The sequence below is a fragment of the Aythya marila genome, assembly GCF_965140915.1.
Source record: "Aythya marila genome assembly, chromosome: 4".
NCBI lineage: Eukaryota > Metazoa > Chordata > Aves > Anseriformes > Anatidae > Aythya > Aythya marila.
Genome location: NC_139045.1, coordinates 3,386,342 through 3,398,952, shown reverse-complemented (window position 1 = coordinate 3,398,952; position 12,611 = coordinate 3,386,342). Strand labels below are relative to the sequence as shown.

The 12,611-nt window shown below is 50.1% G+C and overlaps 1 protein-coding gene across 1 annotated transcript in view; it reads left to right on the top strand.

The window, feature by feature from the left end:
- Positions 1-12,611, top strand: part of ALPK1 (alpha kinase 1) — a 40,224-nt gene that overhangs the window by 14,544 nt on the left and 13,069 nt on the right. Inside the window, exons 3-4 of the mRNA XM_082758467.1 lie at positions 2,321-2,475; positions 12,013-12,211. Of these exons, the coding sequence (XP_082614593.1) occupies positions 2,321-2,475; positions 12,013-12,211 (354 nt within the window). The remainder of the gene's footprint in view (positions 1-2,320; positions 2,476-12,012; positions 12,212-12,611) is intronic.

Below are 12,611 nucleotides of genomic sequence, written 5' to 3'. Positions count from 1 at the left end.
GTCAATCTGATCTTTAAAACCCTTTGTTTGCTCGGGAGTGCAGGGCTGCTTCAAATATGTTTTTACACACGCCCTTGTTCTCGCTGGGAGGTCAGCCGCCTTCTTCTGAAGCACCTAAGCCTGTCTGAGCTGGAGGGTGGCGTATAGGTTTCTGTGAAGGATGCTGGAAGATTTTTCTTTTTTTTGTTTTGTTTTGTTTTGTTTGTTTTTGACAAAGGGTACTTTGTTTTCTCATCACAAATTCTTTTAGGCTTTATTATCTCTCTTCAGAATAGGTTCTTGAACTCCTAATCAGGTAGCACTTTTCCCCTTCACCCTCCTCAGCCCTTTTCTCCCATTAAATACCGCAGCGTATGAGAAATAATCAGTTTAGTTCCAGATAAGGTAGATCAGCGCCCCCGTAACTGCTCGATTAGCCACGGCCCTTCAGGTGAGCTGCTGGAGGAAACGGGCGATCAGAGCCCTCAGGGAGACTCCATCCTGTCCTCTGGGGACCTGCTCGCAGCAGCTGGGGCTCACGGCGGCTCCTGGCAGCCTGGGGATGCTCCTGGCACAGGCACTGCTGCTGCTCCCCCCCCCCCCCGAGGTGCTGCAGGAGTAAATTCTTGCTCTGAGAGCTGGATTTCAGCTGATGGCTACAAGATTGTTCATGCCAGCTCACCGACTATACTGTGCACTCGCGGTGTTTCTGCCTTACAGCACCACGTAATTATCATTAGCACACTAATTGCATTCATTTCCATGTGGTGACAACCAGATGTCAGAGTCAGGCTCGAAGCTAGGCTTATACGGGTGCCCAGCCCCAAAGATGGCTGACAGGGCCTAGATCACCAAATCCTGCTGAAAACTTCGCTCTGGCTTCCTCCTCTAACCAGCTCAGCAGCATTGGCTGCTGAGGAGGCCTCTAAGAGTAAAAGTTCAATATTAAAGATGTTCTTTGGTGCATCTAGTAGGAGTCGGATTAAGGTTTAACTGAGGATGGTGTGGAGAATGGAGTAGCAGCAACATCTGCATGCTTCAGGGAGAATACCGACGTCCACATCGTCCCATGGGTTGTTTTTGTTTTTCCTGACTGTTGCCTTATCTCATTTTGGTGTTGTGGCTCCTGTGCTGGTTTTGGGGTGCTGCCATAACAGGGATACAGGGAGTTGTGCGGATGGGAGCTGGAGGCATGGCCTCCTCTGCCCCAGCCTTGCCCATGGCCACCTTTCCATGCCGGGGAAGGCCGAGCCTCTCCGGGTGAGACTTGGGACCAGCAGGACAGCACGGCTGTGCTGTGTGGTGTGATGGGAGACGTATCCAGAGCGGCAGCAACAAGTGAGAAAACCTAGGTTGGAAAAAGTGGTGTGTTTGTGAAGGTGGCTTTGTAGAAAGCTGGCCCTGAGTATCAGACTCACCACTCTTTCTGGAAAAACGTCCCGGTGAATGCACTGCAATATGGGCACAAAACTGAATTCTTATGTTGCGTACTTTCTAAAATCATCCATAGAGGGTTGATTAAAAAAAATATGTAGCAATACATTTATTGCATTACCTTGTTAGAGCAATGATGGTCTCTAAGCAGCATTTTTTCTGGGGATTAATGGCCAGAAGGGGCTAGATCTGCAGCTGATGATCACCATTAACCCCATCTGGTCAATAATCCTTGTTAATCCACTTTTATTGGCCAGAGAGCCTGCCTGGCCTAGGGTTAGCACAGCACACGGGGGCTGCAGATTTGCCGCTCTTTCAGGGAAAATTAAACGTGGGCTGCAGCTGAAAGGAAGGGAGCTGGCACCCTCCACCCCTGCAAGCCTGAAAGGCCAGGTCCTCAGCCCGCCTGAATGACTTAGCTGCGCCAGACCAACTATTTTTCCCAAATGATCTATTAAATAATTATTCTCAAGAACATACAACTTGTTTTTCACTGCATCCCCTTAGATCTTTGAGTGATTGCTATCTACGGCCCAGACTCGTCTCCCAGGCTGGCTGTGGCTTTTCAGGCTGGTTTTTGTTACTGCCACGAGCAAAGCCTGTACTATGACAAGGGGCACAGACTGGGCTGGCTGTGCTCCCCTGAGCCCTTGCCTCGCACAGAGGTTCATGTTTCCTCCAGCCTGCCCTGAAGCAGCCCCTCACGCTCAGCCAGCCACCCAGCCGTGTTGCTTCCTGCTAAAAACTACTTTAATGGCCAGTGGCTCCCATTTACCTGGAGGGCAGAGCAGACGAGGGTGAGGGATGGTGCTTGTGGAGGTCCTGGTGACAATGATCTCCGCAGGGTGGCTGCTCCATCGTGGCGGTTGTGCCTGCTGTATCCTTACCTGTGCTTTGACCTTTTCAGCATTGCTTCCCGACGACTTGAGGACCCTTCTGGAGGAGGCGAAGGAGATGAAGTGGCCCTTTGTGCCGGAGAAGTGGCAGTACAAACGAGACGTGGGCCCAGAGGACAAAACAAACCTGCAGGATGTGATCAGCGCCAGGCTCCCCGATCTGCTGGTATGAAGTTCAACACTCCTCCTGTGGGCAATGTGCTGCTGTGGTGCTTGAGGCCATCTCACTTGTGGTTTCAGAGGGTTTTCTCCCTGCCCTGTAGCTGCAGCAGGTGGGGAGCTGCTTGGTGCTAAGCCCACCTTAGTGTGCACACTCACTTTGCCCGCTCATCTGGTTCACAGTGCACTTCTGTTTCCAGCAAGATGGATGTTTGTCTTTTCCCCGAAGATCTGAGGTTGTAATAATGCTAAAATGCCAAATGTTAGCCTGAAGTCCTACAAAGCATGAGTTTGGGAAGCATTATGTGCACTGCTGGGAGGCGGGGAGGCCTGCTCACTGCAGTAGGGCTTGCCCAACTTGTCACCTGCCAGTTTTCCAAAAATCCCTTGACTGGATCCCTTGGGGGGCCTCAGCTGGCTGAAACCTGAGCAGAAAAGGCAAGAGGGTAATGGGACTTCCACACGAGGCCAGCAGGCTTTGTTTGAGGAGGATGATGGCGCTGAACAGCGACGAGGAGCCACAGGGCTGTGCTGCTGCCAGCCGGGGTGTCAGCCTCACCAGTACCACACGCCGCGGGGATCCCAAATTTGCAGGGGGGGGGGGGGGGGGGTTGCTGCTCCTTGGGTATTTATTTTCTTCTTCTCTTTGGTGTGTGTGGCCTCGGACAGAAATTTATGGCGGAGGTTGACCTCCTTTACAATCCCCGCACGGCGCTCCAGCTTCGCAGCGTTTGTCCGCGCTCTCCCAGGACAAACACCTGCAGTAAGCTCCCGGAGAGACCTGGATAGATGGGAGATTAATGCGGCTGTAATAGAGGGGCAGTGTTTCCAGCATTATGCCCTCTCCCCAGGTAGACGGATCTTTTCTGAGATGATACCAATTATTTATTGCTGAAACATCTGTTGATAACTGCAGCTGCCCTTGTTAAACAAAGCATATCGTGGGGTCATAGACCATAGGGACCTGAAATCCTACCGCATGCTAGTTTTAGGCTATTCACCGACACCCCCTGAAGTCCATTGGCTACCCTCGGCTTCAATGGTTCGTCGTGTGGTTGGAAATACTTTGTAAACATTGTGCTGCCTTTCCCTGTGTGCTTTGAAGTATTATTTCATCTTCATTGGTAATTTATATTCCAGTGCTATTGTACCATGGGAAAAAGGGAAAACCTTTTTTGTTTTGCATTTAATTGTAGATAGACTGACATTTTGACCTGTATTATTAGTATTAGTCAGGAAAAGGGATTTTTTTTCCCCCTTCATCCACCTCCCCCCCCCCAGTCCCTTTTTTTTAAATAAAATTTCAAGGCAGAGCAAAGGCTGCTTCAGTTCTTTGAATAAAAAGCTGGGGGGAAAATGAGGCTGAAGAGAGGTGATTACAGTGCGATGAGGAAAGATAAAAGTCTGAGCAACTTTTTTCTTCTCTTTTTTGGCATGAGGGACAGAAGGATAATGTCATACCCCAAAGGATAAAAAAAAATAATAATAAGTCTTTGTCGATTTATTGTTCAGGAAAACCTTTAAAAATTTTCATCTCTGTTTATTTTAATTTGCCATGCTCAGAATAAGCTCATAAACCGTAATTCATTACATTTAAAAAGCGCTTTGAGATCCATGAATGAAAGGCGCTTCATTACCATAACACACTGGCGCTGTTACGAGGGGGCAGCTCTGCCTGCCCGCGCTCCCGACCACGATGTTTTAGTCGGGGAGTCGGCTGAAAAGCTCCATGAGACCAGCACAGGGAGTAAGCGGATTAGGGCTTTGGCTTCAAGGGTTTGCCTTAGTGCTACACTTTAAAAAGTGGGATGCCCGATGCTGGCGGCTGCGTGCTAGCTTGACACATCAGGAAGGCAAAGCCACCTGCACCTGCATCCTTTTAAAGTGCTCTTCTTCGCCTTTGCTGTGGGATCATTACTTCTGCATGCTGGCCACAGCCCTAGGAAGGCAGAAACAGCTTGGGGGGCAGGGGAAGCGAGCAAGCCGCTGTCCCCCTGGCGTGCTCTGGCTGCAGCCTCACTGCAACAGGAGCCGTGCAGCTGCTAGAGCTGGGCTCGCTGCAGATTTTGGCAGTATAAGCAAGCTTGTTTTTTTTTTACTTTCCTTCTCTTTCCACTGTGTGAAATTGCTGAACCATCCCAGGGACTTGAAGGCAACAGATTTACCGCAATATTTTAGGCAAACCAGCACTGCTGTTTTTACAAACCCTCTCCATCTCTCAGAAGGGTTTGTGTGTGTGTGTGTGTGTGCTGTCAGTTTTCCTTTCCCTGCTGGGGATTCACCATCCAATACAAAAGCCACCCCACGTCAGCAAGCTCAGCGTACCGCTTGCCACGTCCTGCTAGCAGGATTTGAGAGAGCCTCACTGCCAGCTGCCATCAGCCAGCAAGCCCTGCCAGAGCTCCCTGCGGATGGCAGGGCGATGGCCAACACTGGTAGCCAGCACAAAAATCTGGGAAGCACTGGGATTCCTGATTTTAACAAACCAAAGCAAAATCAGAACGGTAAAGGGAGTCTCATTGAGAAATGCAGGCACACAAGGATTACTTTATCTAGCTAAAAAATGCACACGCTGCGGGGTTAGGACTGGGGCTGCAGTTCCAAAAGGGAGGCTTGCAGGGGTTGCCCTTCCTGCAGATCTCCAGTATCTGTAGTGATGGAAATATCCTTATGCTGAGTGACCAGCCAACAGAGGGCAACATGCCCATGTGGACGTAGGCTTTGATCCCACAGACCCCTCTGTGGGCTTCGCTGAAGGGCATCTCTGCACGCGAGTAGTTCTCCTGTGGGATTACTCAGGCAATGATTTTTTTTTAATTTTATTTTTTTGTGAGATCACATCCCGTGCTCAAATACTTTGTAGTGATACGGAGCACCACTTTGTTTTTGTTATACATGTGAGCAATTCCTGTATCCAGGCTCTGGCATTCAGCCACAGCCCAGGAGCTGCTGCAATAGGCACGGTGTGAGTGAAAAAGCAAAGCCCCAGCTTCAGAGATTTCACCACCTAAGGCCTTGCCAGTGCAAAGACACCAAGGAAACTCATTTGCAGTTAATGTTTAAATTCACTCTAGAGATGACCTTGAATCACCTTCGTAGTGAAGGTGTCCCTCAGGTCTCCCCTGGCTGCATGTGCTCCCCAAAAGCAGATCTCCTCCGGGCAGGCCTGCAGGGAGCTGTGCAGGCTGATCCCGTGCTGCCTGCCCTGGATGGGGAGAGCTTGTGCAGTCTTATTGGGACCGTGGAAAAGAATGGGAAATAAGTCCCTGCCAGCCTTGCCTGGGCCTTGGCTAATTACGTGCTGCTGGATTATCATTAGGGGAACCGTTCTGAGGGAAGTGCCCCGCTACCCTTAGGGAGGTGGGTGGCACTTGAGAGCTGGAGCCTTTGAAAAAGAACTAAAGAGGGGGCTGAGGATTTAGTTTTCTCCTCCCTGTACCTGCTGGTGTGGTAACAGGAGAATTAAAGCCCTGAGGATCTTGGTTGTTCAGGCTGACCTTTTGCTACCTACCTCATAAGAGCTCTTCTTGGGTGATCCTGGTGGAACGGGGGGCGGCCGAGCCCAGAGCTGTGGCTGCAGGCTGAATTCAGCACAAGAGGGGCTTGGTGGCATCCTGACCCCCCTGACACAGTGTCACCCCTGGCACTTCAGGGCTTTTTGAGTGAGAGGCATCAGAGATCAGGTCCTGTCAGCACAGGAGGGTGGCTGCTATCTCATGTGTCACTCGTGATGCCCAGCCAGGGCACAATAGTTTATTTAAATAAAGATTGAGCACAGCAGGATATGTCAGTGCCACAAAGTTCCTGTTGCACCCATCCTGGGCAGCTAGCAAAAATGGGGCACTCCTGTGGTCCCCCAAATCCCTGCTGCCCTGTCAGATGTAGGAGGCTCACAGGAGCTCCCCCCTCAACAAGTCTCATTGGTGATTTAAAGGGTTTTCCCCCAAAATGCTCCTCCTGAGAGCATGCAAGTTCATCACGCTGTTGGTGGCTTGCCTGCTGGCCCCACAGGCTGGTGCCCTCCTTCAACCACCTCTACATACAAGCAGCACCCAAAGCAAAACCTGCAAGCAGCAGCTAGGGCAGGGGTGGTGCCTTTCCCTTCCACATCCCCATGAGGCGTGGGGGGTCCTCTCCCTCCTGTCAGGGATTTGGGACACGCAGTGGGAGCCAGGGCAGCCAGCAGGGCTCTCCTGGCACTGCTGTGCTGGAGCAAGTGGCAGTGCAGGAGTCGAGAGTGGGAACAAGCCCTTGGTGGTAAAATTAAATCACTGGCCAGTTAAATTGCCAAAAAGGGGGGCTGTTGGTAAAAGTAGGGGTTGCTATTGCCCTAGCAGCTTCTCACTTTATGAAGGAAGATGTGGCTGCTTGTAAAAACTGACCCATTCTGTGGTGTTTTGAGCTGCTAATAATGGACCTAATGCTGCGCTCATTGAATCAACACCCAACTCTCCATCACCTTCAGGATGAATAACTTGAGCTAATTAACGGCTTCAGACGCTCAAGCCATTAAATTGGGTCCTCTGGTGCTCAGGGCAGAGAGGAAAGTGTCCAGGAACCTCTCACTCCTCACTCTGCAGCTATTTACTGTGTGGCTCGCCCGTCCTGTGTTCGGGCTTATCCATCTGCACATCGCGGACATGCTTTCTCCTGCCCGTCACAGAGGTGGTAGGAGGCTTAATTCATTGTTATTTGCAGAGTGTGCTCTGATTGCCAGCTGAAAGGCCGAGATTGATAGAGAAGTCCCGTGCAGTGACAGCAGCTTTGGTCTCTTGGAAATACGGGCTTTGCTAACAGTGCGTGGGGTAAAAGGGCGAGACTTCAGCCAAATCCATTGGTGTTTTGACTGTGTGTTTAATCTGACAGGGGACGAATGCAGCGGGAGAAAGAGCTGGGCAATTTGTTAGGGTTCAGTGAAGTGCTAACTAGGAGCAGATCGTGAGGGAGAACTAAAGCACCTGGAAATGCGTGGCATTGAAACCCCGCCCCGTGCACAGAGCTTGAGTTTCTTTCTTGACTGCTCTTGTGTTGTTGATTTTTTTAAGATTTGAAACTTCCGACTCAATTACAAATGAAGACTGAAGTAGGCTGAGGCGAATGGCTATAAGAACACACAGGAATCAGCAGTGCTGGCAAAACTGTGGCCATACACTGAGAATGGTTTCAAACCTCGCTGCTTGCAGAGGTTTCTGCAAAGGGGACCTTCCCGAGCCTGCAGGCTGCGTGTGGGACCCTCGCTTTATAAAGAGGGCAGGGAGAGTGGATTAAATCAATATTTCATTTATTTGGGCTTGTAATTCCTCTTACATCAGCTGCCGCCTAAAGATCTCTGCAACTCCCTACCCCTCCTCCCCGCCCTCATTTACTATGCACCAATAATTTCCCTTTGACGCGATCCTGCCAGCTCCCGTGCCAGATGGCCCCGGCGCTGAGCTGCTCCCTCTCTCGGGAGCGGGCCCCATTGTCAAGGCGAAGGAGGCATCAAGGCTTTGAACCCGGCGCTGGGACCCAAACTTCAGCCCCGGTGCGAGGAAGAGCCACCCCGCTAATGCAGGGAACCATGCGCACAGCACACCCTCCCACTCAGTGCCATTAAGCACGAGCCCTTCGCTGACGGCTGTTTTGCATTTCCCCCCCTGGTCCGTGTGTAGAAATCTCGTGCAGATTTAATTCGGGCACCACCTGATTCCACTTCCCAGGCGGGAGGCTCCCTTTGTGTCCCAAACTCAATCAGACATATGCATGGGGCATCGCGGACACAGATGTGAAAACAAAGTGTGCACGTACCTCGCTCCTGCTTTTCTCTTTCTCCCTCTCCACGCATGGGTGCACGTGAGGCCAGAAGTAAGGCGAGTGGACCTGCTAGCCCTACCCTGGCTTGCTCCAAAAAGCGACGAGCCCAATGGGCTGTTGGTGGTGCTCTGCCAGGCTGCTGCCTCTCAGGCACCTCGTCTGGCAGGGTGAGGGCAGCACTCCATGTGCCAGCAGGACGTTTTGGGGAGGCACTGAGGAATTTCGGAGCGGTGGGTGGAAGGTGAGGGTATGAATTTCTGGGTGTGCTGCTGGCAAGGCGGGAACGTAATTGCGAAGCTTGACACCGAACCGTGTTCCTGTGTGCCACACAGCGTGCAGCCCTGCCTTTCAGCAACAACAACAAAAAAGTAGCCGAGTTTCTCCCCCTGGCTTGACTTTTCTACATTTTGTGTCCATTTGGTTTTGGAGAGGGACACAAGAGGTTTCGGCATTGAGCGGAGAGTTAAATTATGCAGCTGCAAGACTGCCAAGCCCTTCAGAATAGGATGCTTCGTTTAGATTTTCCACAATGCTATTGAAGTGCTTATTTTCCTCCTGAAGAGACACAAACAGATGCAAACTTCTGTAAACACTTTAGAAATGAATTCAGTGAGTTTGGCCTCTCAGCAGTGCTCAATAGCTGACAGAAAAATGTCTAATTAGTGCAAGTGGAAATAATAGGGCCACTTGGATTCCTTCCATCCTCCTCCAAGTCTACTTTTCCTAGGGACTCAAAGGCCCTTTTGTTTGGTAGGTCACCCTCTCTCAGGCTTTTGTGCTCCGATCTATTAAAGGAAGAAGGGGAGGAAAAAAAATAGATTAGGCGATGCTCTGTGCTTAAATATATGGCCTGTTCATGAGCATTTCGAATGGATAGTTTGCAGTGTCAGTTTACAGGTGCTTAGAGAGAGGGATTCCTCCATTGTTGACCAGCACAAGCAGCGCTGCACGCACGGAGCTCCAGGAATCCTTTTCAAGTGCCATCCTCTTAGAAAATCCAACTCTGGCTCAGAGGGAAAAAAAAAAAAAAAAAAAAAAAAAGGAAATTTGCACAAATCCGCCTCACTGAACTGCAAACAAGCTAGCAAGTGCTTGCAGCAGGCCTGTGCTGCAGCCCAGCGTTTGTGCTGCAGCTCGTAGGCTCTCCTCTAAATGGTTTGAAATGGGCTCTGCCCCGCACCTCGGAGGGCTACATACTTTAGAAACAAGTGAACGTTTCTTGGTCAGGCTGCTGTGAAGAATTTAGGCTGGGAAGAAGCCAAGAAGGGTGCACAAGAAGCCTGGAGGGTGTTTGTGGTGGTCAGTGGACACTGGTGTCTCTGGCTCGGTGCTGTCAGGCCTGGGCCTTTACACAAAGAAGGCAAGGCAAGGAAACTGCTGCTGCAGAGATAAATGGGAGACAGCTGCCCGACTCAATATTTAGTGGGGAATTGGACTGAGTTTTCTTGACAGTCACATTCTCTGATGGTGCTGTGGGGCCTGAACCTCCTGCTCCTGCACTGGTTTTGCTGCCATCAGCACAAGTACTGACTGATAAGAACGAGATGAGAAACACATCCTTTTTATGAGGAGGCTTTGTATGGTTGAAGGTGTTTCCTGTTTTATTATCTCGCCTATTTTACTGTACCACTGGGTACTACTAGAGCATTGCCAGCTTCCAGGTGTTGCAGTGAGGCTGGGCACCAGAAGGCCTGGCTCTGTGGGCTGCCGACCTGAAGAAAATTGATCATCCAGGCGTCAGGGTGTGGAGCACCTCCTTGCTCCTTACTGACAGGAGTGCCAATCCCTATCCGCCACAGAAAGGGGTGTTTGGTGCTGTCCTGGCAGATGTTCCCAGGTCTTAGTGGACTTCAATGTCCATGGTGAGGCCAAGTGGCCTCCACATGGCTGTCTCACTGGCCTCCTGTCCACCTAACAGCATGCTGCCTGCGGAGCTCTGGGTGAGTCCTCGTGTCAGTGTGACGGCTCAGCAGCTGCAGGGATACAAAGAGAGTTCATGCGGGCTCAGAAATTATTAAAGATGACCTGCAAGGGAAAGGCATTGGACTCCTGCCCTGTTTGTTCGTTTGTGGTGCACAAAGGAGCATTTGATCCTCAGTTGCACTGATGCTGGTTGTTTGTAGCTGGGGCCTGGTCCCTCAGAGACATGCAGGTCCCCTGGGAATCCCCCGTTTCCTGGGGGACTTCTGAGGAAGAGGAGGAAAAGGAAAGATGGGACTGAAACATAGTACTCATACTGAAGGTAGCAGGAGTACCAGCTAATCAACCGTAATAATCAGGCCCTGTGGACATTTGCATGTTCATGCATATTCAAGGAGGCCTGACTTTTTCCAGAAATGGTTTGAAAAGGTGCTTTCTGAGCTGTGTGCATCTCGGTTTGCTTAATACGCAAGACAGAGTGCTCAAGCCCTCTCTCTTATGTATGGCTTGAGCTCCATCTGGGACAACTGCTGAAGTGAACATTTCCAATCTCTTTCCAGACTAGTGTCCCTTTTGAACTAATTGTTATTACTGCTGTTAATCTGCTGGGTATAATTTAAATTCATTAACAGACCACCAAATTATGTGCTGCCAAATACTAAACACCAATTAGAAAGACAAAAAAAAAAAAAAAAAAGGAATGATATCTGCAGATCAAACAGAACAAAGAGCTGGAACCTTGAACCTTCCAATGTTAGAACGAAAATATAAACAAAATTAGTCAAATTATAGGTTATAAGTGTAGCCCAATCAGTGCCCAATGTTAGAATGAAAATATAAACAAAATTAGTCAAATTATAGGTTATAAATCAAGTCCAATCAGTGCCACAAGGGCTTAGCCCTTTATATACATGGCTAGGATGATAGAGGTTACAAGTAAAAACTCTGAGACAGAACATGGCTAGCAAGTATTTGCTTCTTGTAATGTTTAGTAACTTCACAGGATCACAGAATCACAGAAATTCTAGGGTGGAAGAGACCTAAAGATCATCGAGTCCAACCTCTGACCTAACACTAGCAGTAAACCAAACCCCTAAACTAGCAGTAAACCAAACCCACTAAACCATATCCCTAAGCTCTACATCTAAACGTCTTTTAAAGACTTCCAGGGATGGTGACTCCACCAATTCCCTGGGCAGCCCGTTCCAATGCCTAACAACCCTTTCAGTAAAGAAGTTCTTCCTAACACCCAACCTAAAACTCCCCTGGTGCAACTTTAGCCCATTCCCCCTCGTCCTGTCTCCAGGCACGTGGGAGAACAGACCAACCCCCAGCTCTCTACAGCCTCCCTTGAGGTACCTATAGAGAGCGATAAGGTCGCCCCTGAGCCTCCTCTTCTCCAGGCTGAACAAGCCCAGCTCCCTCAGCCGCTCCTCGTAGGACTTGTTCTCCAGGCCCCTCACCAGCTTCGTCGCCCTTCTCTGGACTCGCTCAAGCACCTCCATGTCCTTCTTGTATCGAGGGGCCCAAAACTGAACACAGTACTCAAGGTGCGGCCTCACCAGAGCTGAGTACAGGGGGACGATCACCTCCCTAGCCCTGCTGGCCACACTGTTTCTTATGCAAGCCAGGATGCTGTTGGCCTTCTTGGCCACCTGAACTTCACTTGTTATGAGACTGTGCAGTTGCCTTACATGACTGAGGAAATTCAGTTCATTTTCAAATGGTATATAGGCAGCTCTGTTAGGCAGGGAATTACTAAACAGAGCATTTTATTTAAACTGTTGACTACTTGCATTTCTTGAAGCAGGGGTACTGGTGTTCTTTTCAGGTTTATTTGAAGGCCTCCATCATGGCCAAGGACTGTGTGACAGCGGCTGCTGTTGTGTTCCTGATCGACCGGTTCCTGTACTGGATTGATGCCTCCAGCAAGCTCCTGAAGATCGCCAAGGGCCTGCACAAGCTGCAGCCCACCACTCCGATCGGTCCTCAGGTGGTCATCCGCCAGGCTCGCCTCGCCGTCAATGCAGGTGCAGGCTACCAGGGAGCCACCGCTCCATTTTCTCAGCTCAGGCCCAATTAGGAGCTACTTGACTTTGAAGAAGATACTGTGTCCCTTTCTGGGGATGACATGCTTATGGCCCCGGTGCCATCTTTTCAAACGTACAGCCCATTCCCAGCCCCCTTGAGCCCTCCCAGCTCTTCTCAGTAGCACAAAGGGGCTGGTATAAAGGGTGTCAGAGCCAAAAGCAGTAGAGAAAATTGTGAAAGGGTGTGGAAAATACTAATTGGAGCTTTTGTTCCTTAACAAATCTTCCCCGCTGGTTTCAAACAGGGATATCTGAATTGCTATACTTCTGACCAAGGGCCTTTAAGAAGTAAATGAGAGTCCTGGCATTTTCTCTGCACTGTCCCAGCTGCTTTTTTTTT